The following is a 27,195-nucleotide window of genomic DNA, read 5'->3' on the forward strand; positions in this document are numbered from 1 at the left end:
GGGGAGGAGACGCAATAAGACGCTTCACCAAACCGCAGCACATCGCCCCGATGCCCCGACCAGCACCACCCCGCATCCTCCCAGGGGACCTGCTGAGAGGACACCAAACCAACTGCCCTCACGTTGAATCAGTCTGCTTGGCAGAAAACATTAACATCAGGTTAATTTTATGGCGTAAGACATTGTCAGCTGATAAGTTCTGGCTTTGAAAAGCCTCTTCAAGGTTCATGTGCTGCAGCTGATTTGCAGGAACTAAGTCTAGACCTTGTAAAAAAGAGGATCTGATACCCTTTCTCTGGCATATAGATTTCTATAAACGAGGTATGATTTCACAGTGAAGACCCGTGCGGCAGCCACAGCACATCTGGTGAAGACCAGGAGCTGCGGACATGGCCATAGACCACGACCACTAGCAGCTGCGGTGTTTAAACTGGGGATCAACACTGAAGGAGCCTTCTCTGTTTCTCCAGATCTTTGTGCAACGTTTCCTTCTTCCCTTGGTTGGTTCAATTTAGGAGACAGGTTCCTGTAATGAACTCCTGAATGAATACCGGAGGGGATGAATAGCCTCTTGCAGAAATTTTTGTCTTGCCTCCCTCCTGAGCATCCTTCCCCACCAGTTTTTTATGACTTTGAAGAGTAGGATAAAAGTTTCTGAGCGAGGCAAGTGCAAATGCAGAAGGGACATGGGGAAGGGGAAGGCCAGCTCTTCTTACTGGTGCAACATCTTGTTTCCCATCTGAACGGATGGAAAATCTGAGTAACTGCGCTGCAACCTATTGTACCACCCAGCTACCATGTTCTGCTTTGATGGGGAAGAAGGACAGCCCGTGCCTTTGCTGTAACCGCATGTGCTCTGTGCTTTTCACTGTTGAGGTATCCTGTGGATCAGCATCAGGACTGTTTAACTGCCTTTGTAGTGGTCTGTGTCTTCTGTCATTGCTTCGAAAGCTGTTAATAGTCGTCAGGCAGCGAGACTGGCTGGTGGATGGTGCTGTGCTTTGGATGAGGCACAGTGCGAATGGGAAGGAAAGATCTGCCCCACTTTGAATGGCAGAAATGCTTAAGTTGAGGTTTTCAAAACAGCTCAGCATCGAGCTCGTTCTGCTCCAGTGTCATGTTAAAATGTACACGTAGAACTGCATATCCCTAATTTAGGTTTTCTGGCTCTTAAAATAAGCTGAACCATAGCTAATTTTAGAAATATCACTGAAAAGCTATTCTTCATCTCATTTCATGGGCAAGAATACTGAAAGCTCAGAGCTCCAAACATGTGTTTAACTAAGCAGGAGCCAGCCCAGCACCGCTCTCGATGGGAAAAACACATAGCCCGTGGCCCTGCTGTAGGACAGGAATGTCCATGCCACACCAGTTTGCGCTGGGGAGAGGGGTTACATTCCCAGTATCCCACTGTACGCAGTAAATCTACACCTGGTAAGCATCAGGAATTAGGGTTTCCATTCATTCTTAAATGCAAACCTGCATGCCTCTTGGGTTTTATTTGCATGAACAAACCTTTGTGGGAAAGACAGATGTAAAGTGGCGTCTCCATCAGTCTGTTTTCCTTTCCACTCCATGGGTTTCCTCCATGGAGCCGCGATGCAAAACACAGGACTTGCCCAGGGCTCTCAGGCTGCTGTGCAAGCAGCTCGGAGCGGCAGGGAGAGGTCCAGGACAGGTCCTCCAGAGCCATCGGCTCCGGCTGCACCACCTCCACCAAAGCCAACTGGCGTTTCGTGCTCACTCTGCCTGAGCAAAATCATTACCAAAGTGAAAGGCACCAGTGAATCAAGTCCAGAGATCGTAAATGACTTGTCAAAAGTCACGCAGCAAATCATCTGTAGATGTCCTGGTGGGACACAAGAGGTCTGGCGAGCAATAGCCGGCTCCTAGCCCCTGGAGAGCTGTCTTACCTGGCCTGTTCTCATTTTCTCCCTCTTTTGGGGTGCTGTCGGTCCTGTTTCTCTTTCTGGATTTATCTGGGACAAATCCTAACATTCCACCACCAAGGCGAAGTCAGTTTGGGTTTAAAGGCAACCATGGGCGAAACCAGGCATGTTAGGGAGCAGCTTGAGACGCTCGAGGCGAGGAGGCTGGTGGTAGACGGCAGTGTGTGTGTGTGTGTGTGTGTGTGTGTGTGTGTGTGTGTGTGTGTGTTTTCCTTACAGCTCTTTTGAACAGGTTCCCCTCTCTCTGCTCCAACACGCAGAAGTACTCCCCGTTGTGTTCACAGAAAAGTGCCTTTTACAAAGATGTTGGGCTCCGATGGCCTCGCCGTGTGTAACCGGGAGTAGCTACAAGAGGAGATTGGATTTTTCTTTTTTAAATTTTCCTGTGTTTGTTGCACCCCCAGCGCTGCCTCAGCTCCCTCTGATCCTTCTCCCAGCGCTGGAGCTTGGGCCCAGGGGAATTTCAGCCCGAGGGCTCGCTGGTGACCATGTCACGGTTTCAAAGGCATCGCTCTCAGCATGGCTCTCCCTGCTTGAGAGCCCCAGTTAGGAAAGCCCGAGCGTGGCTTTCAAAGTGAATGTGCAGGGTGTGAAAGTCCAGATTTAGACCCTGTGGTAGCACAAGGCAGAAAATAAGAGTAATATATTGGGTAACATGCTTGTAGCATTCATCCTGGAATAAAAGATACTGGAAATGAATGAAAAAAAGTTCTTCTGAATTTTGAAAACTTCATGTTGATTTGAGCTGTTTTCCAGCTACCCGTGCAATCATCTATAGCTGTTGTCACTGCTTGGTTTTTGGATTTTTCTTGCAGGATGCTGTAGTGTTCATTTAAGTAGGCAAGGGCTTTTTCTGCCTCGCCCTTGAGAGACACTGGGGACTTTTAGGAATTCCCAGCCTTACTTGCAACGACAGGACTGCAAAGGGCACCGGCCCTCCTTGCTCACGGAGCTCGACAACTTCTGAGCCCTATCCCTCCTTGTGTCTTGCAGTCCAACAAAGTTCCCGTCGTGCAGCCGTCCCACGGAGTCCACCCGCTCACCCCGCTCATCCCTTACAGCAATGACCATTTCAGCCACGGCTCCCACTCGCCCCACTTGCCCGCCGACATCAACCAGAAACAAGGTAATGGCACCGCTGGGGATCTGCGTGGTGGGAGGGGGACAGTGCTGGAGACCACTGACATCAAGGCTGTCACCTTCCTGGTCCCAAATCAATGGGAAAAGTCAAGAGTTTGGGTCAACTGGGGCATTGCTTAGCAGTAGGAGTTTATTTATTTAGCTTATTGGCAATGCTTTGTAATCCTGGTCAAGAGGAGTTCGATATCGAAAGTGCCAACCCCGCTGATCAAGTGTGCTCAACTTTCTGTGCAAGCTGTCCTGTAGCTTGAGACCTGACCAAAGCCTGCAAGATGATGCATAAGAGTCAACCAGAAAATGGAAAGTTATCTTTCCTTTGACTCATACCCAGACCGTTGTCAGGTTGTCATTTTGAGAAAATAAATGCTTGAAACAGGAAATATTTTGACTAAATAGGATCGGTGTCTGATAGCTAACTGGATTGTTATATGTGTGTGTCCGTAGCCACACGTTATGTGGTTGTCACACAGTTTGGCTCTTCGGGTTCCTGTGTGAGTCCAGGACACGTCAATTAGCTCGTGAGGCTATGGAGGAAAGTACAGTACGTAGAGGTTAAACCCTGAACTGTAAAATATAGGTATGTGCAGAGGACTTCACGCCAGCCCGTCATTCTTTGTGGGTTACTGGCAAGCTGAATGTAAAATCAAATTTTTCTCAACCTTACGTTAGTGCAACAGAATCTTTCAACATCTGTTCAGATTACCCAGGCTTTTGCACAAACCTGGTCTTGATTTCATGTGAAAGCAAGCAAATCCGCGGTTTTGTGTCAAACTACATTCAGGAAGGGATTCAGCATCCATCAGAGCCCAGAAATCGTGTGAGAACGGAGGCACAAAACCAGCTGTTGTGATTTGGGCAAAGGCCTCCACCCAAGAGTGACCCAAACTGTCCCGGAGACATCGGCTTCGCCGAGTTAACATCATTGCTAAAATGATGGGGTATCGAGGATGCTCTTGGCTGGAGGACGTGCTGAATTGTCCCTGGTCTGAACCTGGAGGCCACATTCTGGGCTCATCAGGGATGCTGATGAGGAGGATTTAGGTCCGGTGTAAGAGATACCCAGGCACATCCTGGTTTTCTTCCAGCCAGCACATTGCTTGTCAGCCACCAGAGCATAATACACTCAGCAGAAAAATACGAAGAGTTAACGAAATAAACCTATTAAAAGCTCAGCTAATGGCAAATTTCCGAATCTCAAGAGGAAGCGTGCAGATTTCTAAGTCTCCCGGGAAGGCGATCCAACACCCCTTCCTTCACGCTGCCTTTGCAGATGCCTTGCAGAGCACTGCCTGCTCCGAGAGCCCCTCGCCGTGAGCTGCCTCCAGGGACTCACTGTTAGCCTGGAAAGCCTTAAGCGATACGGGAGCAGCTCACCCAAGGGATGGGCTGGTTATATCCCTCCATGGAGGCTCTCCCAGCAGTGGAGTAGTCCCTAAGTGTTCATGTCTCTGGTGGGTCAGTAATTTTGGGAAGCTGTCCTCTGGCTGCACACCCACCTGCACCCTCAGTGCAGGCACTTTCCAGTCTCGCCTTTCCCATTTAGCCTGTAGATTTATGTCGGAGGCAGGGGGAGTCTGTCCATCCCGGAGACCCTCCAGGTCCTATTTTTGGAGAGGTTCAGACCGTCATCCTCAGCTAGGACCTGCCTCCGTGGTGCAGCTGTAATCAGCTTTGCATCCCCCATCCCTACACTGCTGGGGCGAGGGTTTTCTTCCCCGTTCATTCTGGATGTGTCCCATCTCTATTCTCAGCACTGAAATATCTCCCATTATCACCTCCTGTAAGCGCTTGAGAGTCACCGTCGTACTCATTCTCACAGCATCCCTTTAAAGTATTTCACAGTAGCCCAAGGACACGCAGACAAGGAAATACAAGCAGGATCTTCTGAGACAGTGGCTGGTGCCCCAACCACTGGGCCAGCGAGAATAACTTGTGCTCTGGCTTACGCAGCTTGTGTTGTTGGAGGTCCAAATCTCAGGAAATCCTGGCAGCTGCCTAACGCAGATGCTGGTTTTGTCTGACCTTCAGGGACTGCTGCGTCCCACTTGAGCACAGCTGTAGGTAAATCTCATACTAAGTTATATATTCCTTTCAGTTCAGTTATATATTTATTTTAGCTAGCTCCTAATAAGATGCTTGGAATCTGTTGGTGTCATTCCTAATTAATAATTTATCATTAATACACCTAGGAGAATAATCCAGACTTCTGAGTTTGCAGACTGCTTGCAACTAATCACCAATTTATCCAATGTATTTATGGCCCAGGACAGCTGCTAGACAATCTCAGTACACAATTTTTTGTCTGAGGCTCATTAGCAGTCAGCATTACAACGATGCTGCAGCAGAGCTCAGCCCCAGCTCCCCTCCATCCAGTCCAGGGGTCAGCTGGAGGCTGCTTTTGCCAGCAGCACCGTGGTCGTCTGAGTCCCACCCGCATCCCTGGGCTCCGCAGGCTGTTTTCAAGTCCAGATAGAAACAGATAGATGCTACGGCTGTCTCCTCTGGCCACGCTGCCCGTGCCAGCGGCTTTGAAGATCACGCAGGGATTCCCCGTACAAAGGGTGAATTCCCACCTGGCACCATACCCACCTCCACCGTTCCTTGGCGTCCACAGGGCCCGCGAAATGATTGCTTTGAACGGGGACTCAAATTGTTTAAAATGGAGATGGAAGTGATGCCTGCTGGAGCATCCCCGCTGGCTGCTCATGGAGGATCCCAGGGGTGACATGGGAAGGGGGTGTAGGAACAGCTTTGTCCATGGGGTTGTGCTCCTGAACAGGGTTGTGCACCTGAACAGACTCTCTGGGAAGGCAGAGGGATGTCGGGAGTCCCATCAAATCCTTACCAAAGCAAGTTGCTGCTTGGCCTCAGGGTGGCACGGAGCGGGGACGATGCTTGTGCAGGAGCAAGCTGCCTTCCCCACCCCGTTACACCAGTGTTTGTGATTCTGCAGCAACGTGGACGACCCATCACATCCCCACAAAGAGAACCACAGCAATAAAAAGCGCAATTATAATATCCTGCCACTTGCAGGATATTTCACATATATTCCCTGCTGGGCACAAGTGCCCGTAGATGGAGCAGCCAGGGGGTCGGGAGCGATCCGGGTCGGCTGGGGAGTGCGGTGCTGGGTCCAACTCATCTCCTTCTCCCTTCTCCCAGGAGTGCACCGTCCTTCCCAGACCTCAGACATCCCCGGTTTCTACCCTCTCCCTCCCGGTGGAGTCGGACAGATCACGCCGTCGATGGGATGGTGAGTGTGGAGAGCTCGGCCCCGCGCAGCCCCCAGCCCACCGGCCGCTCCGTACGGGGAACAGTTCATTGAACAAACCGCATGCAGCCGTTCTCCGTAACCACCACGGTGCTTTCGCTCCGGCTTCATCCCTTCTGCGTGCTGCGTGATGGGGAGGAGGATTTAGCCCTGTTTTAGAGATGGGGAGCAGATCCGCGGAGAGGCTGAAGGCTTTGTCCCGGCTGGGGCATCCCTGGAGCGGGCTTACAACCTGCCTGATTCAAAACCATCTCCTGCCTTACATCCAGCTGCCTGTGCAGATTAGGAAGCCCAGGGAGAGCTTCCTACCCACCTCTCCTAATCACAAGAGAAGCCTCTTTTTGAGTAAGAGGTAATTTTCTCCCTCACTGGTGTTTTTGGCACAAACAGTGCTTTTCCTGAGCGTGCCTCTGGCGTGGTGTAATCTAATGGGATGCTCCCCCGGGCCATGGTGCTTCTCAGGGTCTGACACTCAGGGAAGAAGTACATCGTGGCAGAGACCTGCCCCGGTGAACAACCCCGGTACCCACAGCCTGGCCGCGGCACAGCCGGCTCGGCAGCACCCGCTGCCCCAGGGGGGACGGGAAAGGAGGGACCATGAGCTAGAACACTCCCAAAAAGTCCCCCCTGCATGAGCCAGCCCCAAGGAGCATCCCGCGAAGCGGAGCCCGTGGGGAAACCTGCCCCAGAGACATGAGTTAAAAACACACCGGTTATGTGCTCTGTGGTCGTTGCCACTGGCTTTTGTCACCGTGATTGTGTCACCTGCACACTGAGGGAGCAGGTCTGGCAGGTGGTGCCGTGTGGGCTTCGTCACTCTTCAGATTAATTTTTAGTCCCAGTCGATGGCGCGGGGACCTTGCAGAGGCTCGTGGAGAGGCTGGTGGCTGCAGGTGGCGAGTCGGGGTGGCCAGGACGGGGGGAGAGCGCGGGGAGGGCAATTGCAGGGGCAGGCAGCCAGATCCCTCCTGGTGCCGGCTGATAAAACCCCAGCAAAGCCTAGTGGAGTCCTCCAGGTACAAGAACATATAGCAAAACAGGAGAGGCAAAGCATATTAAAACACAAAATGTTAGCTTTTTGTTTTGTTTATGAATTTCATGTTCCAGATATTTAACCAGAAGGAAACAGAGGCTGAGGCTTTTGATACAGAGTTCAGCTTCAAAGAGATTACATTTTGCCTTCTGTGCTAAATCTGCTGCTCTTGGGCAATGATTTAACTCCTCATATGATGTGATTCATCCTCAGGAAAAACAAGTACTGGAGTGACTGTACTATAACATGAAAGAAATAGTTGGGGGTGAGAAGGGAGCCTGTTTGCCAAATGCAAGGTCCACTCTTTGGGTGGGATGCTGTTAAGGGCAGCTCTGGGCGTGCGGGGAGGGAAGAGTCTGGTTTGCACGAGGTTTTGCCGTTCGGTTGGTGGCAGAGGGGGTTTGCATTGCTGAGAGGTGCTCCAGCATCTGCAGGGTTTGGCATCCTCAAGCAACCTCGTCAGACACGTTCATTAGTGACTAATAGAGCAGATACGGTAAAGCAACAAACGGCCCGCCGGAGTGGAGAGCAGCACCTCGAAGTGCATGTGTCTAATAGAGCCTTTGCTCATCCATTTGCCTGCCCAAAATTTACAGAAAGAGCCCCAAAACCTCTTCTGAAGTGCCCAGTCCTCAGCCAAGGCTCAGCACGTCGGTGCGGGTGGGTGCAGAAGCGGCAGCGCTGACCCCGTGCAGGAGGCAGCAGGGGCTGGGTGCCGGGGATGCTCGTGCCGGGGATGCTCGCGCCAGTGCTGCCGAGCCGGGGTGGCCGCATGCGGGAAGCAGCTTTTCCTCCGTGAGCCGACAGGCAGGAGCTGGGCAGAAACCGGCTTTGTTCTCACCGAGTGCTTCGGGAGGAGGAGCTGCAATCACTCTCTCTGTAATTAGCTGGGATGACAGTTGGATAAAAGCCTCTGAGAGTCCAGTCGAGTGAGTTTTGCTCACAGGAGCCTGGCAGCAAACATCAGCTGGGAGCCTGCGAACCGTGTCGCGCACCCGCTCCCCGGGCCGAGCGGCGGCGGTGCCACGGCAGCCCCTCCACGGCTGTCCCGCGTCTTTTTTCCAAGCCGCCCTCCCATCACCGGGTGATACGGGCTGTAATTGTGCATTCCTGAGCGTCAGGGATTGATTTTGCAATTGCATTAATTTGCACGTCAGAATCGCTTTGAATGAAGTCGCGAGTGCCCGGCTCCTTTTCTATCCCAATGTCTCAGCCTCTGCAGCAACGCATGTCGCTTCTGGATTAGCTCCGAGTGTTTTCTCGGCCCTGGGGCAGCCGCGTTCAACTTCAAAGGTTGTTTCGGTTTCCCGATGCGCGGTAGCACTTGGCTGTTTGTTGGTGTGTTTATACCCGCCGACATCTAAGGGGTGGGAGAGGGCTTCTGCCTGGCAGGGTGTAAACAGAGCCCCGCCGCCTCGGCTGCCTTTCCTACAGACAGATGCTGCAGATTTCGGTCAAGCTGAGACACAGCAGCTCCTGGAGCGGCAGAAACAGAAACCTCCTTCCTCCCCAGCATGGCTCAAGGGCCTGACTGCCGCGGCGCTGTTGTTATTCCTCTTCAGGGCAGAAACGGTCTTTAGCCCTGAAAAATCCCTGGCATCCAGGAGCTCGGTCCTTCGCAGGGCAGAAGGGTGGCACCGCACTTGATGATAACGGGCTTTTTTGCTTATTAGAGCTGAAAATATCTGGTGCTGGTCTTAGGCACAGCTCTGTGCAGGCTGGCCGGAGGAGCACGAACATCTGCATGGGTTTAAGAACCCCATCGCGTCCTCCTCGGGCATCTTGGTTTCCATGCACAGTTTTAGGCTGGGAACATCTTTTGGCAGGTTTGCAGAACAAGCCAAGGTATTTTTGAACCATCTCCATTTGAAAACGTGGGGGGTTTCCCTTGGTGGGAACAACAAGGAACTTCCTGCATAGTTATTTTACTCTCTCAAAAATAATTTCCAGCTCCAGGTCTGGTACATGCCCAGTCCCCAGTGTGAAACAACTTTCAAAAGAAATGTAGGACCCAGCTTTTGGCTTGTTTAAAAATGATGGGCATCCTTAAAAGGATGCGCTGGGGAAATTAGAGTATTTCTGAAGCACGTACGAGGGCAGAGTAGGTGCTTTCTCTCTGATCGCTTGGAGGTTCCCATGCTTGGGCATCCTCTCGGTGCAGCCTGCAACCGTGCAGCCTCATGTGCACCGCACAGAAAGAGACTGGCCAGGCTTTAGTTTTTTGATCAAACTGTGCTCTTTTAAGCAACTTCTTCTGTGCAATAGCACCATCTCCTAATTTTTCAGCACACCGCCGCATTTTGCGTTTTAAGAGGATAAACTCAAAGCTGCAGTGTTACTCAACACGGGGGACGGAGGGGGGGTCAGAGTTGGATCCAACCTTTGCAGGGAGGCCCAGCTTCCCCCAAAATAAAGTCCAAGTCCCGCATTGCCCCTTGAGCCCAAGGGACACCTCGAGCATCCCACCAGGCAGAGCTCCCGGGGCATCGGTGCTCCGAGTCCCCTTAGCAAAGGGTATCTTTAGGAAACACCACGTAGCTGTGGATACTTTATAGACTCTTTCTTCCCGATCCCAGGCAGAGCCAGTCTGTCTATCCGCTCCCGTCATGTGGATTTAGACAGCCGTATTCGTCAGCGCTTTCTGCTGGGGCTTCTTTCTCCAGGTGAGTATGAGCTGTGTGAGACAGGGCAGCAGCTCGGCTGGTCTCGCAGCTTGCAGTTTGTGCGGTAGGAGCTTGCAGCAGACCGCAGCCACCAAGGGACGGCCACGCACCTTCCCCGGGCAGCCGTGGGAAGGGAAGGAGCTTTTAGGCAGTGCCTGGTCCAAAGGGTGGTCGGGGGAATATCGAGCATCCCGGGAGGATGCACAGCCACTGGGTTTTGATCGGCAGAAGTCAAAACAAAGCCAGAAACTCAGCTCAGCATTGGGAAAAGGGGGTGAAATCCATTGCTCAGGATTTTGCTCCTTGTCACTAACCCTAATCCTGAATATATCCCTGCCACCACCACCGCTGAGTTTTGCTCTGCAGAGAGTGATCCGTTTTATTTGGTCTCAGCCGTAAAAGCAGGACAGGCAGCGGGTAGCGATTTGCTGTCCTCCCACCGGTACCACTCGGCCCTCTGAGATGTAAGCGCAGCTCCTGCCTCCCCCGTCCCATCACCAGGCAGCACGGGGCTGGCACGGCCATGGGCTGGACCCTGCGCACGGGGAGGGGTCGGCAGGAGCCGTCCACGTCGCTGCCCCGCTTCCCCCCGCGAGGACCTGGCCCTGCGGCACGACCCGCCTTAAATATTGAGCGGGTTGAGCCACATAGCACAGCCCCGGACCATTCGTACCGCGAGTTTATGGTCACCCAGGACCAAATTTTGCCCTTTGTAAATATACCCAGACCCCAGCAATGTCCCGGTGAGCAAAATACATCTCCTGTGGATGGAAATCACAGAGCCCAACCCTCTGGGCATGCTGGTGGGCAAAGCCCCCGTGGCTCCAGCGAGGACGGCAGTGCCGCAGGGATGCCTGTGCACGCTGTGTGTGCTCACGCACCAGCTTTCGCTTCTGCTTCGTGTTGTCCTGAAGAGCTGTTAGTGGAGGATTCCCACAGGAAAACCATGCAAACCCTTACCTGTGCAAATCCTTACCCATGCAAACCCTTACCCATGCAAAAACCTCGATCCATGCAACCCTTGATCCATGCAAACCCTGACCCTGCAGCAGAGGCGGGGGAGCGCTGCCAGCCCTCCTTGCTCTCTGCGGCATCACTTTGCCCAGCCTCAAAGGCGAAGGCCAGAGAGGAGCTAACGGTTCCCTGCGGAGGCCCGGCAGCCTCCCCGAGCCCGGAGCAGGAGCTCCCATTTACAGGATTTTGGGGCAGATTTTGCAGCGCTGCTGCAGCCGAGAAAGTACACCTGGTCAGATAAGGATCAGACTGTGCTGGTGGATTAAATTAAACAGCTTTTCTTTTCGTGCCAGCATATCTAATGAACAGTTCATCTCCCATGGGCAATTCTGCCATCTCAAGCTGCAGTCATAAAGTGGCAAGCTTGGCAAAGCTGACTGCTCTGGCTTTACCCTCTAAAACTCTTGAGAGAGCTAATGAAGCTTGAAAGCTAGCGAGACCTCTCGTGATCTCAGTCCCGTGTTGGTGGAGAACATTGCTTAGGCAAGGTGCACCTCCTAGAGTTGCAGTTTGGTTCATGTTCAGACTTATGCTATTTCTGTTAAAAGAAAGGTGCGGGGTGGTCCTAATCTCTCCCATCCAAACCCTGGGCTGAGTTTGTTGTTCCTTTCTGCGGTGCTAATAAGATACTTCAACAACAAAGATCTGAGTAGCTGAAACCGCTGGTTGGAAGCGCCCTTGATCTCGGTCAGGCTGGCTCCCGCTGCAGGCTGGTTTCCTCGCCGCTCTGCGGCACCCGGACCCTTTCCACCCACGTGTCCGTGACTCGCCCGGCTGTGCCCGCTGCCAGCGTGGCGGGGGCAACCCAGGGGTGGTGGGCACTGCCAGCCCCACGCCAGCCCGGCAGCCCCCGCGGGTTTGCTTTCCATGTCCTCCGCTTACCGTCTGCTTCTGCCACGTCAGAGTGCCACCTCGTGAGACACACCGCTCCGGCTGCCCGAGCATCCCGAGCATCCCCGGCACAGCCCTCCCGGCACGGCTCATCCGCTTTCTGTTGCAGGTTCACTCACCCGCTGATGCTGGGCTCCGGCATGCACACCACCGGCATCCCGCACCCCGCCATCGTGCCCCACTCCGGCAAGCAAGAGATGGAGCACTATGACCGAAACATGTAAGTTGGGAATGCCGGCAGGGCTCCTCGACAGCGTTAGCGCCTTAATGTCCATTTCATTTATCCCTGTTAATGCTTGCACGGGGGGGGAGGATGGATGAACACCGAGCATTGTCTGCATCAGGGGTGCAGCTCTCAGCCCCTCCCCGCTCATGCCGTCGGGTTGGTTTGGTGTCGGGTCTTCTGCTGAGCTTGGTGCCACCAGGCTCTGATGCTGACAGCTCCTCCTTCGGTCCCACCAAGGAAACCTCAACCAGAACCAAAGAGAGAGAAGGAAGCCAAGAAGCCCACTATCAAGAAGCCCTTAAACGCTTTCATGTTGTATATGAAAGAAATGCGGGCGAAAGTCATTGCTGAATGCACCCTGAAGGAGAGCGCCGCTATCAACCAGATCTTGGGAAGGAGGGTAAGAGCATGCGGGGCTCAGCGCCATCGTCCCAGTGCAGCATCCCCATCCCTTGCAGCTGCTCTTAAGCACGTAACAAGCATCTGCTTTCAAAACCGGGTGCTCTTATCCTTTAAACACGTGGCATCGGATGTGCCCCGGAGCGGGGCGGTCGTGGTGGGATGGGCTGGGAGGGGACAGCAGGGCCATGTCTCACCACCACGATTGTCCTTGCAGTGGCACGCGCTGTCCCGGGAGGAGCAGGCCAAGTACTACGAACTGGCTCGCAAGGAACGGCAGCTCCACATGCAGCTCTACCCCGGCTGGTCTGCCAGAGACAACTACGTGAGTGGCTGCAGCGGCTCGGACCCCCTCCCCATGGCCAGAAATGACCCGGGGGGGCTGATAAGTGGTGTTTGCCAAACAATCCGCCTGTCCCTGCTAATGCCATTCCTGACAGCACGATAGCTATAGAAATTCACATTTCAGGAGTTTTTTTGAACATCCTCTTGGCTCATTGCCTATCTATAGCACGAATGTTGTAAGTCCCCAGCTACCACAACCGTTTGTTTGCTTATTGTCCAAGTAAATACAAGTAGAAAGGAAGAGGAACTTTTGAATGGTGGGGATGATCTTTGGAAATATAATTTTATGGAAACCCACTGCTTTGAGCATATCAGGCAGCAGCTGAGACATCAGCCCAGTGGGAGCAGAGCATGGGACAGAGATGAGGGAGGAGAAACTCGGGGTGGGATGGCTGGGGGGCTGAACCGGCACCCGCAGCCTGCTCAGCTCCGTTCGCTTTGCGGTAGCACCTCATTTATCAGCTTTAAATCATGGGGTTGGGTACCGCAGGCTCCATAGCCCCAGGCAAGTGATGCTGAGCCCAGGCATATGCTGCAGGTTTGGGGGGATTTGCTGAATTGCGGGCCACCCCTGTGTGTTCTGGGTTTAAAACTAGTGCAGGGCGTCTGCCCTAGCTGCGCTCACAGAGTTGGAATAATAACGGGCAGTAAGTTTTTAAAAGGTAAAATAGGAAAGTGTAAGCTGCTTTGTACAAGTTGTAGTGCAGACCTCGGTCTCGCAGGCTGTTCAGATCCGATTTTGGACTGTCCGTGCGGTTGCATCCCAAGCAGCAGCCCTGTGTATTGCAGGGCACGTAAGTGCCGCTCGCAGGATGACAGTCACGGCGTTTCTGGCTGTCCCTCAGGGGCTTTGATCCCACCCCGACCTATCCTTATTAGAGGACCCTGACCAAATCAAGCGCACCGTGTTGAAAGTATTCAAGTGCAATTTGAGCAAACGCAGACAACAGCGCTGCTCGCTCTGCGAGCTCGCGAGCTCAGCCCAGCTCTTTGGTGAGCCTGTTTCCCAAGCAAGGTTGCTGTTAGGGAAAAAAAGCTTTGCAGATTGAAAAAAATTAAAAAAAAAAAACAAACAAACCAGGCAGTGGCTGCTGAGCGGAACAGTTGAGCCACGCAGCAAATAGAGGTGGTTCTCAGCAATAAAAATTAACTAGTGCAGAGGGCCCTGAAACATGCTGAGTGTTGGGGTCATGGGTTCCCGTAGCCAGAAGAGCTTTCCCTGTGTACAAGGGAAAGAAGTAAAGCTCCAGCCGTGATCTTCCCCGGTTTTGGCTGTAGCGAGGTACACGGCCACAGCAGTCGATGCCAAACCGATCCCCAAGGCGTGAGCAGAGAAAAACCTGCACTTTGTTTTTTATAGAGAGCTGACTTGAGTCTACAGCTAAAATAGTGGCTTTTTTTGGAGGGGGCTGTGGTGGACTGGCCACGCTGGCACAGCCACAGTGCCCGGGGTCTCCCGCTCTCTAGGGAGAAGCAGCAGCAGCTCCTGGGCTGGCCGGAGGGACAAAGCTGCTTTGCAGCTCATGGTGGTAGGGCCAGCACTTAGGAAGCCTCCAGGCTACTCCATGGAATATTTAAAGGTTACTTTTAAAAAAAAAATAATTTCCTCTTAGCTATATTAATCATTTCAGCAGCACCATGTTAAACGAGGTTGCATAGGTGTAGCGGTACCCCAGAAGCACAGGATGCACTCCGGGTCTTTTCTAGTGGCTTTCTCAACTGTTTTGATCTTACATGCCTAACGAGCTCATTAGAGACCTGAAGCAAAGCACACGTAAGTCTTCAGATGTCCGCCCATCCACGCTAGGGCTCTGCCCTTTGATCTAAGGCTCCATCATTTCCCCTGCAGCCGCTTTCTTTCCCCTGGGAGCCACACAGCGAGCACCCATCCATCCCACCCTAACCCCAGCCCTCCTTCCAGAAAGCCCAAACTTCACCGAGGGCAAGAAAACACCCTTAAACAGACCAAAAACACCCCCAAAACCCAAAAAAAAAACCAGAGGGCAGAGATGACGCAGAAAAAGTTACGGGAAGCCCCCCGTCCGCGTTTCCCTGCAGCAGTACAGATATCCCTGCCTCCTTGCAAGCATGGACCAGGAGCTCAGCATCCATATGCAGCTTTGCAGGATCAGTGCTAGATGCTGGTGCCCTCCAGAGCTGGGGCAGCACCAAAGGTGCTGCCCCGGTTTCTCTGAGGGCAGCTCCGGAGGGCACCAGCATCTGGAGAACATCAACATCTGGAGGGCCGCAGCATCTGGAGGGTAGCAGAGTCGCTGCGAGCAAGGCACCATCTTCCTCTAAGACCAAACACATCCTCCATGGAAATCTCAATCCCGTAGCATCCTTCATGTTGGCAAGGGCTGGTTCCTTGCTCCAGAAGAGTTTCCGCCCCATGGCTAGAGGGCTCTGAAGGTGCACGTTGGCTCTCCCAGCACCGGCAAGCAGCCACGTCGGGTCTTGTGGTCGTTGCAAGAGATGCTTTTCTCTCTGGAGCTTGAGCAGGGAGGTAGGAGGAGGAATGTAGGTCACTTCTGCAGCACGTGATGCAGATATCGGGCAGGAAATACAGTTGCTCCCACACTGAAGAAAAAGCTTACCGCAGCTCGGAGCTTTCCACCTTCACTCAAACCACAAGAAGTCATATAAAAAGTCACGGGTCAAAGGCAGCCCTGTGAGCTGCCTGCTCCACGCGGGCCAGATTTGCTCCTGCACCTCTGTGCCCTCGTTAATAAGCTCCTTAGGAGATGAGGGGAGTTGTGTATTGTGAGTCAGAGAGGCAGTTTGGGGATAGAATTGGGTTTTCTTGTTAGTGAGGGAAGAAAACAGAAGAATAAGAGATGGGTCCAGAGCTGCAAAAGCACTGAAATAGATAAGTATTATTTAAAAATACATTTCTGGGGATTTCCTAAAACTTTCTTTCCCGTTCGAAATCAGGGATGCTCCTCCTGGTGACACGTTATGGAGCGATTTCTGTTCAGGTATAAGGCACGACATTAAAGCATGTATTGGAAATAGGGAAGGTGCTAAAATGGGCCAGGTGCTTTTTAGAAATATAAAGAGGGAGGAGGAATAAGAATACGCCAGGAGGATCAGCTGTTGATCAGACTGCCTCGGTTGCATGTAGTAAATCTTGTTTAATTCCATTAATATAGTTAAATCTATTAATTAAATTATCTGTTAATTAATTAACTAAAGTGATAATAGGTGGCATTCCCAGGCATTCATCAGGCTGGGCCGAGGAGGACTGGCAGGAGTAGGCAGAGGTGCTGAGCAGGCACAGGCACTGGGTTTATTACAGTTGTTTTGCAGCCACTAACATTTTCTCATGTGACTTGGTACGCAGGCTGCAGTGTAAATCAGGGTCTCAGCTGCGTTTGTAGCGTGGTCGTGGACTCATAAAACAGAGCAGGGGAGCAGCGTGTTGGGAAGAAGATGCAGCAGATGTGAGGGGTGGTAGCAGGGACGCGGCTGCCGTCTCCTCTTGAGTTTCTGTTGCTGTTTGTGATGCACGCAGATCTCGTGCAGAGTGGTGATGGGATGAGTCAGAATGCCAGTGGTGCTGGATCCAGGGGTACTGGAAATGAGGGGTTATTCAAGAGAAAAGGTATATGCCCAGAACAAACTTGTGCTGTGTAAAAGGCAGCCGTCGGCTTGTGTGCAAATGCAAAGTTGTGTGGTTGCTTTGAGAGTTTCTCCTGGGTTTCTTCTCAGGAGCGTTGGACTGGGCAGTTGGGGAAAGGAAAGGGATGCCCACGGAGATAAACCTCAGCAGGGCCCCTTGCAGTGATTCCCAGTTCCCCTCTCCCTGGAATGGGCCGAGCCGGCAGTGCCACGGCTGTTACAGCCGAGGACCTGGCCGCTTGCCTGGGCAGCAGCAGCCTTCTCCAGCAGCCCGATCCAGCCCCGAAAACCCTGCACAGCACCCTCGGTCTCCTGGGAGCACAGACTAACGGCCTTTCCTTTGATTTCCTAGGGGAAAAAGAAGAGACGAACACGGGAAAAGCAGCAAGATTCCAACTCAGGTAAATGCGTGCCGTTCGGTGGCTTCGTTTCTGCTCAGAGGGGATAAAGCGAAGGCAAAGCTGTTGTTGTGTTTTACCATGTTTTCTTTTATTCTCCTGAGCTTAACGAAAGAAATATGCTTTTTTTTTTTTTTAAAGACACGGTAAATTAACGTTTCTGTGACTGTTTTCATAGACATGTTTGAATTATAACATGAGTAGTTGGTGAAAACTGAAAATACTAGATTTTGGCAAGTGTGTAACTTTGTATAAATTATGACTAAACATAATCTATTCAAAACATCCAGGGTGAATGTCCCCATCAGCCCTACAGATACCATTAATTAAAGAAAACTCTCAAATCCATCGATATTGCGTGTGGCACTAAATGCAGTGCCAGGATTGCCGATCACCCATGGGACTACCCCAAATTTGGTTTTCATTTCAAAGTAACCTAGAGTTCAAGCAAAGTCATACTAAAAACCAGTACCAGTTGCCTCCCTGCACCACACTGTTTATTAGAAAAGGCTCTTTTGTCAGATTTCAGCTGGTGACACACACATTCCCATCATCCAAGGCTATTCCTGTGCTGGTTTCTGAAGCATTGGTGCCATATCAGGAATAAATAATATCTGTACCACTAAATGTTCATTATAAAACATTGAGAGACTGTCCTTGCCCACTATGGCATCACGTATACATGAAGTTAGACAGCCTCTTTTTTCCAGTACGTCCAACCTGTGATTGCTTACAGACTTACAAAGAGCTTTTCCCACTCTCCAGCCTAGCAGTTCATTACTGCTCATTGCTCTTAGTTACTTTTGGATGAAATTAAGTCAGCCAGATGACAAGCTGTTGGCTTTCTAAGCAAAACATTAGTTCTCTCTCCCTCCAGAAATGCTCCCTGGGGATGGTCCCAGGTCAGCCTGTTGCTCTCCAGGCCTTGCACACCCACGCAAAGACCTGTCACACCCGAGTTGGGGACCCCAAGGTGCACAGCTGGCTGCATCTGGGCAGTTCAGTTGTTGGTGAGGACATGGGAATCCAGCTCTGGTGTTACTGCTGTGGATTACATGTCTGTGCGACCAGAATCCCGCAGCCTGCATTAATTCATAAAGTTCAGATTATCTCATTAATTTAATGAATTGCCATTGGATTACCTTTTTGAATTGTCCATAAAAAGCAATTCCATGACTGTGTCCCCGTAATACCTTCAGTTGAGTTAACACTGTTGATCTCATTCAGTGTCTAGACTGATAAGGGGAATACAAGCTTTTAGGCTTATATGTAGTGTGTGTATATATATATATTTATATATCCATATATATGTCTTGTCTGTGTGATACAAAAATGATAATTTCACCTTTTATGGATTGAAAACCAACTGCTGGTCGTACACAACAGGAGACACTGGTGGTGGCTGAAAGAGGGAGTGTGAATCCAGCACAGAAATGTGCTGTTCAAATCCCATTTACAGCACTAGAGAAAAAACATCATGTGCCTGAAAGCAAATAGGGCTTCACCCTAATGAGTCCCATAATTATACAGTAAAACTGCAACATTTTAAGAAAGGCCACGGAGAATAGCTGTTCCATTAAAACTGGAAGGGGAATGATGGGGGGCAGAGTGGAATAACCTGGGCCTGGGTCTCCTTGGTGCTAACTCTGCTTTCAGCCTGCTTCTGCAATGTTTCTTCCTCTTCTTTTCCGTGCGCAGTCCGAGCTCGCTGGCAGCCCCGTTTAGTCGCTGCTGGAAAGGCAGGGAGCAGGTAAGGATGCAGACACAGGAGGCAGGCAGCGCCTCTGGGATTTGGCAGCTTTTCCAAACTTAAGAAATTCAAAGAGCTGTGAATTTTCCCCGTAATTGCCTATATTTCCCGGAGCTGAGGCTGTTTCCCAAACCTCCTTCTTCTCCAGCTGCCAGCAGTGATCACTGATACTTGCCTAACGATCACTTTTTTCCAGGAGAGGTGGTGCCAGCACTGGTCTGTGGCAGAAAAAAAATTGGATTGTAGTCTGTTAGTCATGTGTTAAAGTGGCTAAAATGATGTTGCCTCTTTTCTTCCTCCTGCTCCTCCTCCTCTTTGTGCCTCTGCCTTGCCCATTCTCCGCCACGCATGCTTCTGTGTTCAGATCCTGCCTCTCCTAAGAAATGCAGAGCTCGCTTTGGCCTCAACCAACAAACGGACTGGTGCGGCCCGTGCAGGTGTGTATCAGCATCTCCTCGCTGCTGGGGTGCTCCTGGGCGAGCGGGTTCGGCTCCGTGCATGCTCCTGCAGCCGTCCCAGCGCCGGCAAGGGCTGCTCCGGCCAGGCGGGGATGGGTTTTCTCTGGGCATCATCAGGAGTTGTTGTCCGAGCTGCAAGGGTCAGGCTGAACCCTGGGTTTCTTACCCTCGCCCGGGCAATGTTGGTGTGATGCTGTACGTGTTCCTTGGCTGATGGACTTCCCTGGTGTTAAAAGCTTATTTCCAGGGTGGAGACCTCTGTGACGCCGATGTGGGGCTTTTTTTCCCCTGTTAGAGATTTCCTATTGCATATACAGCACCCTAGGGCCAGCAGTGAGTAGTTAATGTGCTTGTTTTTCCTATTTATACTGGGGCTAACCATGTCTTTTGAGATCCACCTCTTCTTGGCCCTGAAGTTTTGCAGTACCCACCGCGGGGTGGGAGAGCCTCAAGCAGTGAGACAGTTTGCAAGCACCCTGTGCCTTGGGCTTCTAGGGAATGGACGTGGCCAGGCGATAGTAAAGCTTAGTGCATGAACCAAGTGCTACCTGGCTCAGGGGGTCTGCAAATGCAGCCAGGCAGAAAAAGCTCCTGTGGGGCTTGTGGACCTGGGCACGGAAGCATGGAGAGGCTTCTAGCCAGGACAGAGGTCTACGATTTGCAGCACATTTTTATACCGATGCATTGAGGACTCTAGCAAAAGCAGGAAGTATTGCTTAATGTGCTTACTGCAGCTTAAAGTGACTAAAATCACTTAGTCTACCCAAATCTGAACCCCAGAGCGCAGCCCTGCAGTGTCCCGACGGTGCTTGGCCACTGACCTTGCTGGCAGCTCGAGCGGCAGCGGTGGGATCTCAGGTGGCTGTGGCTGAGCCCGAGGCGAGCTCCCCTCCCTGCAGCCGCGTCCTGCACCTCGGGGGCCGTGCAACAGCAACCCCCCCGCTCGCCTGTTGTACGCTGGGTGATGTCATCAAGCACCATTTTTTAACTGATTAAGAATCTGGACAGAGCTCCCTTAATGTCTCAATTAATACTTTACCTTGAACGTCCGGAGAGGGATTTTTGTGACCCCCATCACTCACACAGCAATGCCACCGAGCTGAGAGCCCTGTACCGCAGCGCAGGGCATGGCTGCAGCTCTGCGGGCAGTTCCTCCAACTTCACTCTGCCTTCGTTTGAGCTCTCTTAATTCAGCTTCTCCTCTGCACTGCTTCCCCATTAACACAGGCTGCTGAAGTGCTCGGAGACCTTAGCATGCTTTTGTTTTTTAACCTTTGCCTCTCAGACCCTGGTTAGTCACAGCTGTTCTGCAATTCCGTGTACTAACGTGCTGCTGCCAGCTCAAGGGCTCCTGTCGTACGTGCTCTGGTCACCTGCGGAGAGCAACTTCCACTGGAGGATTTCCACTCCACAGGAGAGGTTAACTGGTTAAAATGGGGTGTTCCTGCTCTAGAGCTTTCACCCTGCTCCCCCTCACCCCGGGCAAACCACTCCAGGGTGCTGTAGTTCCTAAGGGAGAGGGATAAATCCCTTTAGCTGTGTAACAGCCATGTCAGCCGTAGCCCACTAACTGGTTCGCAATCTGTAGTATCAGATCTGCTTTTTTTCCCCCCGTTATTTTAAATCGCATCAGTGAATCAATGGATAGATTTGTATCATCTTAAACAGGTCATTGCAACTCCCCATCCTGCAGCTGCTCCTGAGATGTCCATGGGACATAAAGCTTCTCCTCGGGCTTGTCTGCTCTGGGAAATTACAGCCCGTGGAAATTAACCTCCAAGTTAAATATTCAGTTCAGCAGGGCTGTCGTGTTTCATATCGCGTTAATTGGGTCACCACGGCTAACGATGACACTGACAGCGGTAATAGCACTTCTGTTGTTCACATCCAGCGCAAAGTCATGTTTAATACTGGACTAGTTAATACATATTCTAACACTGTCTAGTTTTTCATTAGTAAGATCAAAGAAAGGTGTATGCCCACATTAGCAAGTTCTCCATTTGATCTGTTTTCCTCAAATGAGACAGCCGAGGCAGGGAGCCAGGCGGGAGGAAGATGTTCTTTTTAGCTGTTTTAGCTGTAAAGTCATTAATACCAGCTCCAGCAGAGGAACTGTTCCCTCACTACTCTTAAGGTGACATCTTGAGAGCTCTTGTGTTTAAACCTATACCAAGATGCTCGAGGACCCATAGCAGGCGACATGAGGGATCTGTCACACAAAGAGAAGGAAAACCGGCTCAACGCAGAGTATGTAAAGACAATATGAGACGGCGCGAGGGACCGACTCTGGATAGCCGGGAGCGGTTAAAGTCATCTGGGCGTGTGAGATGACAACTGGAACTCAGGCTAAATATTCCTGTTTTCGATACTGAACAGCAGAATAGTCAAGGGATGTGGAGATATCATGGCCAAATCCAGTTACAGCAAGGGTGATGTATGACTTGTATTTTTGAGACCCCAAAATCATAACATACGAGCAAGTGGGGAACCTGAATATCATCTCCAGGGGGGATGAAGGGAGGTTGGTCCTACTCCCCAGGCGCTGCTGTCTGCAGGATCTTCCTGGTCCCAGCGGGCTTTTTCTTCCCTCTTCCTGAACCTCTGTTGAGCACTTTCAACTCGGCTGTGTCGCTGAGTCAGGAATGAACGTAAAGTATTTTGAGATGCAGAGCTGGCTGAGATCAGAGGCTTCTGCTGCAGAAAGAAGAGCTAAAAGTAGATGATACACGGTGCACAAGTCGAGGAGAGTGCTAGGAAATGGGCCAGAGGCAAAGACACTCTTAAGACCGTAAGAGTTTGGGTTGGCTTGCATTGCCTTGGAGAAAAGCCAAAACTGGTGCGGGGGGCAGTGTCCTGGCAGTGCCTGACCCGGCACTGCTGACCACAGCGATGCCGCGTGCCCCGCACCCTGCCCGAGCGGGCACAGCCCAGGGCCGGCCGTCTGCCGGGCGCCTGCCTGCACGGGGGCCCCGTGCCACGTCAGCCGACCTGCCCCGTACCACCATGCGCACACGCGTGTCCCGTGTGCGCTGGGGCAGGCAGGTGTGGGCTTACGCATCTCGGGGGGGGGGGGGGGAACATTTTAGTCTTGAACTCAGTGAGGGCGCGTTCACCCCACTCAACCCCCCCAGAAGCAGAGAAGCCTGGATGGGGGCGTTAGTGCTGGGCTGCTGAGAAATGACCTCCGGGTTCTGATTTTTATTAATGTTTTGGGGTTTATTACTGTTTTGTTATTGTTTTGATTTTTATTACTGTTTTGATTGTTATTCTTGTTTTGATTTTTCTTAGTTTTGATTTTCATTGTTTTGATTTTATTAGTTTTGATTTTTATTATTGTTTGATTGTTATTACTGTTTTGATTGTTATTGGTTTTTATTTTTATTATTGGTTTGATTGTTATTATTGTTTTGATTTTTATGACCGGTTTGATTTTTATTACTGTTTTTTTTATTTTTGTCACTCTTTTTGTGACCTCCTCTCTGCCTTCCGTGGGTGCAGCCTTTTCCTCCCCGTTCCGCTGGCGGAGCAGCGCGCTCTTTCCGCGGCAGCAGCAGCGGCAGCGCCCGGCTGCGGGGCGCGGCCCGGGCCCCGCCTGCGCCGGTTTTGCGCGGCCGCGCAGCCCCCCCCGGCCGGCGCCGCGGGGCCGCCGTTACGGCGCCGCCTGGCGGCCGCCGCGGAGCCGCGCAGGGCAGCGGGGCCGCAGCTACCGGCCCCGGCGCAGCCGCCCCGCGGTGGAGGGCGAGCCCCGGCCGGGCAGAAGGCAGGGCCCGGCGGGGGCCGCGAATCCCCGGCTGGCTGCGCGGCCCCGGCTTGCGCCGAGCACCGGTTCACGTCTCGTGTGTGACCGTGAACTCACGCTTTATTCACAGATAACTCTCTTCACTGTTCTTAGGAGGAAAAAGAAGTGCATTCGGTACTTACAAGGAGAAGGACGCTGTGCCAGCCCAGTTTCTTCCGATGGAAGTGCTATAGACTCCCCTCCCTCTCCTCTGGACGCACTCCAATGCATCTCCTCTGCTTTTCCTTCAGACAAGCTTGCAGCCCCCGCTGACTCCGCACACAGAGAACAGCCCGACCCCTTCCCCGTCTCCGCTCACCTCCAAACCGCCACCTGCTCCTCCAGACTGACCACCAGGTGCTCTTCTGCGCCCGCAGAGTCCCCAGCGTACAGCGTGGCCTCCACGGGGACATAGTCCCACGCGCCCAGCCGCGTCGGCCGGGACACTGGGCACTTCGCTTTCTCCCACCTGGTTTCGCTGCCCATTGAAAAGGACCAGAGGCCCATCCAAATTCCCCATCTCACTGTAAAACGTGCAAAGTTAGGCAACAGGATGACTTAAGGATGCTGGAAAACTCACTTGGGTTTTTGGTTTTTTTTTGGGGGGGGGGGGGAGAGGTTAAAGATAGAAAAGTGATTTCAAAAAAAAGGTAAAAAATAAGTACTTGCCAAAATTTAAAGTGCTGATGAGTAAACAAGCCTTTTGTCCCTGCCCTGTGCTGCTTTTTTTGTTTGTTTTGGTTTTTTTTTTTTTTTTTTTTACTGCATTATCTTCAAGTATGGCAGAAAGCAGAGATGAACTCCCCAGCTTGCTGCAGTAGATGGTAGGTGCTATCAATCTCACACTGGCTTCCACTCCCTGCCTTCCGAGCTGCTTTGAAGTATAGTCACTCACTCACAGATCTCTCGTAGCCATTATACCACGGAGCTGGAAAAGCTGGAATAGGAGCATTTTTTTAAAAGCCCTTATGTCTGAAAATGAAATGTAGCGATGCTAGCTTTCTGATCTGAATGGATAATAGAGAAATGAAATACTTAAACCAACGAGGTGAATTTTTTAAACTTCTTGTCTGAGAACAGGAAGATATTGTTTACAGGTAACAGGTCTCTGTGCAGACGTGTCCCGTTCCGCGAGCGTACAGCGCGGCAGAGGAAAAGGGAGCACTAACCGGACAGCAGAAGGAGCTTGGACCGGCCGCTGGAAGGTCTGATTGCTCGGTGCAGGGTCTCCCTTGCTGTTAGGAATCGTCCACTGTGGACGTAGACGGCCAGAAATCTCACCAGCTAGGCTGGGCAAAGCCTCAAAAATCAGTTTGCTGCTACGGCCTTGACCTAACTCGGCACCTAGGCAGCGGCGGGCGCGCAGGGAGCCCGCAGCCCTGGCAGGCGGACCCAAGGCAGAGGACTGCGCCGTCCCAGCAAGCCGCCGTCCGCTGAGCGGACGGGGTGGAGGAGAGGTGCGAGAACCACGGCGCTCGGCGCTCCCCTGCCCTAGGGCAGTCTGGCAGCAGAGCAGCACGCTACCCTGCTCCTCGCTTCAGGCGTCCGCCTGTACGTACCCTCAGCGAGATCAGAACCCTCGGTTTCATGATTTGGTGTGTAACTTTTTAAAAAAACCCTTATTCTAGCTTTTTCTGAAAGATCCTCCCTCCACCCCCATGATGATGCCAAATGTTAATGTGTTCTCTCCAGCTTGAACACATTTACCAGTTCCTGGTATTTTATTTATTATTTTGAGCTTGATAAACAAAAAACACTGTGGACAGATTGTGATCTCCCTGAACTGACGTAAATCCCAAATTAATCCAAGTTTTTGATTTACTTCAGGTTTACAGACTTCTGACAGAGACCACAATCTAGTCCAGTGCAGATTTTTTCCTGCTTGAAAGAAACATATTCTAGACCGCTGAAGAGAAAAATAACACCACACAGAGGGGAGAGGGGGGTCTATTTTTTTCTACTTTACAGAATAGGTTTTAGAGTACTGAATACAAATTATGTAGTAATATTATTGTAGAACTGCAAGAAATTTAAGATGACCTTTATAATGTACAAAATATTTTTATATTTTTTTTTTCTTAATGCAAAAACACAAACCCTAATTTTTTACATTGGACTAAACATAACTTTTTAAACAAGTTTATGCCTGAAAGATTGAAAATTGAAAAAAAAAAAAATCAAACCTGATTAGTCTGTAGAGCAGCTTTGAGTTTATTCCCTTTATTTAGGTACTTTTGCTTATAGTAGTGTAGATTTTTTTAATTCCAGTTTTAGTTTAGAAGACCTAAACCCATTGCTTCATTCCTCTCCTGTGTAAATGTAACTTCAGAAGCACTGAATGAAAGCTACGTGCACAAACCTGAAAAGTTTGAAAAAGAGTCATTTTAAAGTTTGAAAGAATCATTTTAACCCTTGGAGAAGTAGCATTACCTGAACCGACGGCCAACTGTACACTTAGTCATGTACTTCCTGCACTCAGAGGGTTAATTATATAGCACTAGATCAATACGCAACGTGCTCCTTTTTGCATTGTTTTAGCAAGCTTAGACAACAGCATGCTCCAGTGCCGAACAGAGGAACTCAGCAGACTCTTCCCAGATCTGACATAGTCTCTTTTTATCACTTGATTAAAAAAAAATAATCATAAATGCTTAAAAAGACAGCTATGTCTCAGCTCCCCATCTGAGACCCTCTGACGTAAGGTGCTGTAGAAGTGTCAGCTACTGTAAACGCCACCGATGACAAATCAGCCGCAGTGGCCTAGCGTAACTCAACGCTGGGTGTAAAGCTGGCATAACTTAACACCCGATTGGTATTTTGCGGTTGGATGAAACGTGTAACTTAGCAGCAAAGCAAAGGCAGGTACAAAAGAAAAAGCAGATGTGTCTAAATAACACCAGAGGAAATTTAGGGGAAAGTCCTGAACAGTATTAAACGGCGCATCCTGACCGAGGACCAAATAGGGCTAGCCTACACAGAGCAGCCGTCACTCATTTCAGACTTCACCGGGACTTTCACCCATTTATTTCAAGGCCACTTTGGCCCCTCCACGGTGTTGTGGATGCCTGCCTCGGTTCAGGGCACACTGACCGGCAAAAGGCCCAGCCTCCTCTCATCATTGTTCCATCCGATTCCTGCAAAATCCCCTTAGTGAAACCTACTGCCCCCCTCTCCGGGAGCCTTTCCTCACGCGTTCACGGCCCGGACGCGTTGCCACAGCCCCAGAGCTGGAGCGGTTACACCCGTTTTCTGACACGGCGTTGTTCTGACCCTGTGCTCTGCTCTATACGTACAGGTTTACAGCCAGAACTCACCCTGTGCTTTCAGCTACCGCAGTACAAACTCAGAATATGCGCCTGGTATACTGTAACACAGTCAGTTTATACTGGTGTAACTGAAAAAATTTAATCTTTTTTTCCTTCCCAAAACACACAAGATAAGAGAACTTCAAGCTGCCCCTTTCCAAGACAAAACAGTGAGCATGACCAACTTTTCTTACACACCCCATGGCTGATAACCAATGCCAAAAAAAAGTTACTTTTATTAATACCAAAAAAGTGTCTTTAGAAATGCTATATGAAGTGTTACTATTCTGTGTTCATACTCTTTTTTTTAATAGAAGGAAAACTTTGCCCTTAAGTTTTTATCGCAACAAGAATTTTTTTTTAGTTCTTTTACAGCAATTTCAACTCTTCCTGAAATACATATTTGAATTCCTGAAATCAATTTGAATGTAGAAGTCATGGAAGTACCACTTCATTAAACCAAGTAAAACCACTGTATGTATGTAGCAGGGATAAATGTTTTGCAGCTGTACTTTCATTTGTCCAATGACTATCCATCATTTGTTGTAATTTTTTTACTTGAGTTTGTATTTTTTGGCTTTTATGTTCAAAAATATGTTTATAGCTTTATAAATAAAGTAATTGCCAGACTGGCTATTCAAAATAGGCCACTGGAAGTTATAATCCTATCAAACTGTCACATAACTATTTCTTAGAATTCAAAAGGATTCCTGCTCCCCCCCCATCCTCTTCAGCATTCATATGTATGAATAGTTTTTAGAATAATTTCTGATTGTCTTCAATGGGTAAGACTGAAACAGTGAACCAGGAGTAAGAAAAATCACTACTCACACTTCACCTTCCCCCTCCCTACCCCCACGCTTTATCACTTTAGCCAAGAGCAGCTATCCCTCATCAGGCCAGGACTTCAAAAAAAAAAAGTTAAGGCAGCACCATACAAGTTAAACAGCAACA

The 27,195-nt window shown here is 50.7% G+C and overlaps 1 protein-coding gene across 8 annotated transcripts in view; it reads left to right on the top strand.

Annotated features, from left to right (window-relative positions):
• Window positions 1–26,901, top strand: part of TCF7 (transcription factor 7) — a 75,733-nt gene extending 48,832 nt beyond the window's left edge. For 2 of the 8 annotated variants that reach the window (XM_075509577.1, XM_075509576.1), the window contains exons 4-12: window positions 2,943–3,075; window positions 6,252–6,342; window positions 9,970–10,056; window positions 12,071–12,181; window positions 12,425–12,587; window positions 12,804–12,911; window positions 16,905–16,953; window positions 23,051–23,071; window positions 23,188–23,730. In XM_075509577.1, the coding sequence (XP_075365692.1) occupies window positions 2,943–3,075; window positions 6,252–6,342; window positions 9,970–10,056; window positions 12,071–12,181; window positions 12,425–12,587; window positions 12,804–12,911; window positions 16,905–16,953; window positions 23,051–23,071; window positions 23,188–23,351 (927 nt within the window). In that variant the 3' untranslated portion in view covers window positions 23,352–23,730. Of the gene's footprint in view, window positions 1–2,942; window positions 3,076–6,251; window positions 6,343–9,969; window positions 10,057–12,070; window positions 12,182–12,424; window positions 12,588–12,803; window positions 12,912–16,904; window positions 16,954–19,064; window positions 19,140–23,027; window positions 23,731–26,605 lie in introns of those variants that run through there. The other 6 variants (XM_075509579.1, XM_075509580.1, XM_075509581.1 and 3 more) reach the window with 5 other exon arrangements.
• The last annotated feature ends 294 nt before the right edge of the window (window positions 26,902–27,195 follow it).

This window comes from Mycteria americana, chromosome 8, assembly GCF_035582795.1.
Source record: "Mycteria americana isolate JAX WOST 10 ecotype Jacksonville Zoo and Gardens chromosome 8, USCA_MyAme_1.0, whole genome shotgun sequence".
Lineage (NCBI taxonomy): Eukaryota > Metazoa > Chordata > Aves > Ciconiiformes > Ciconiidae > Mycteria > Mycteria americana.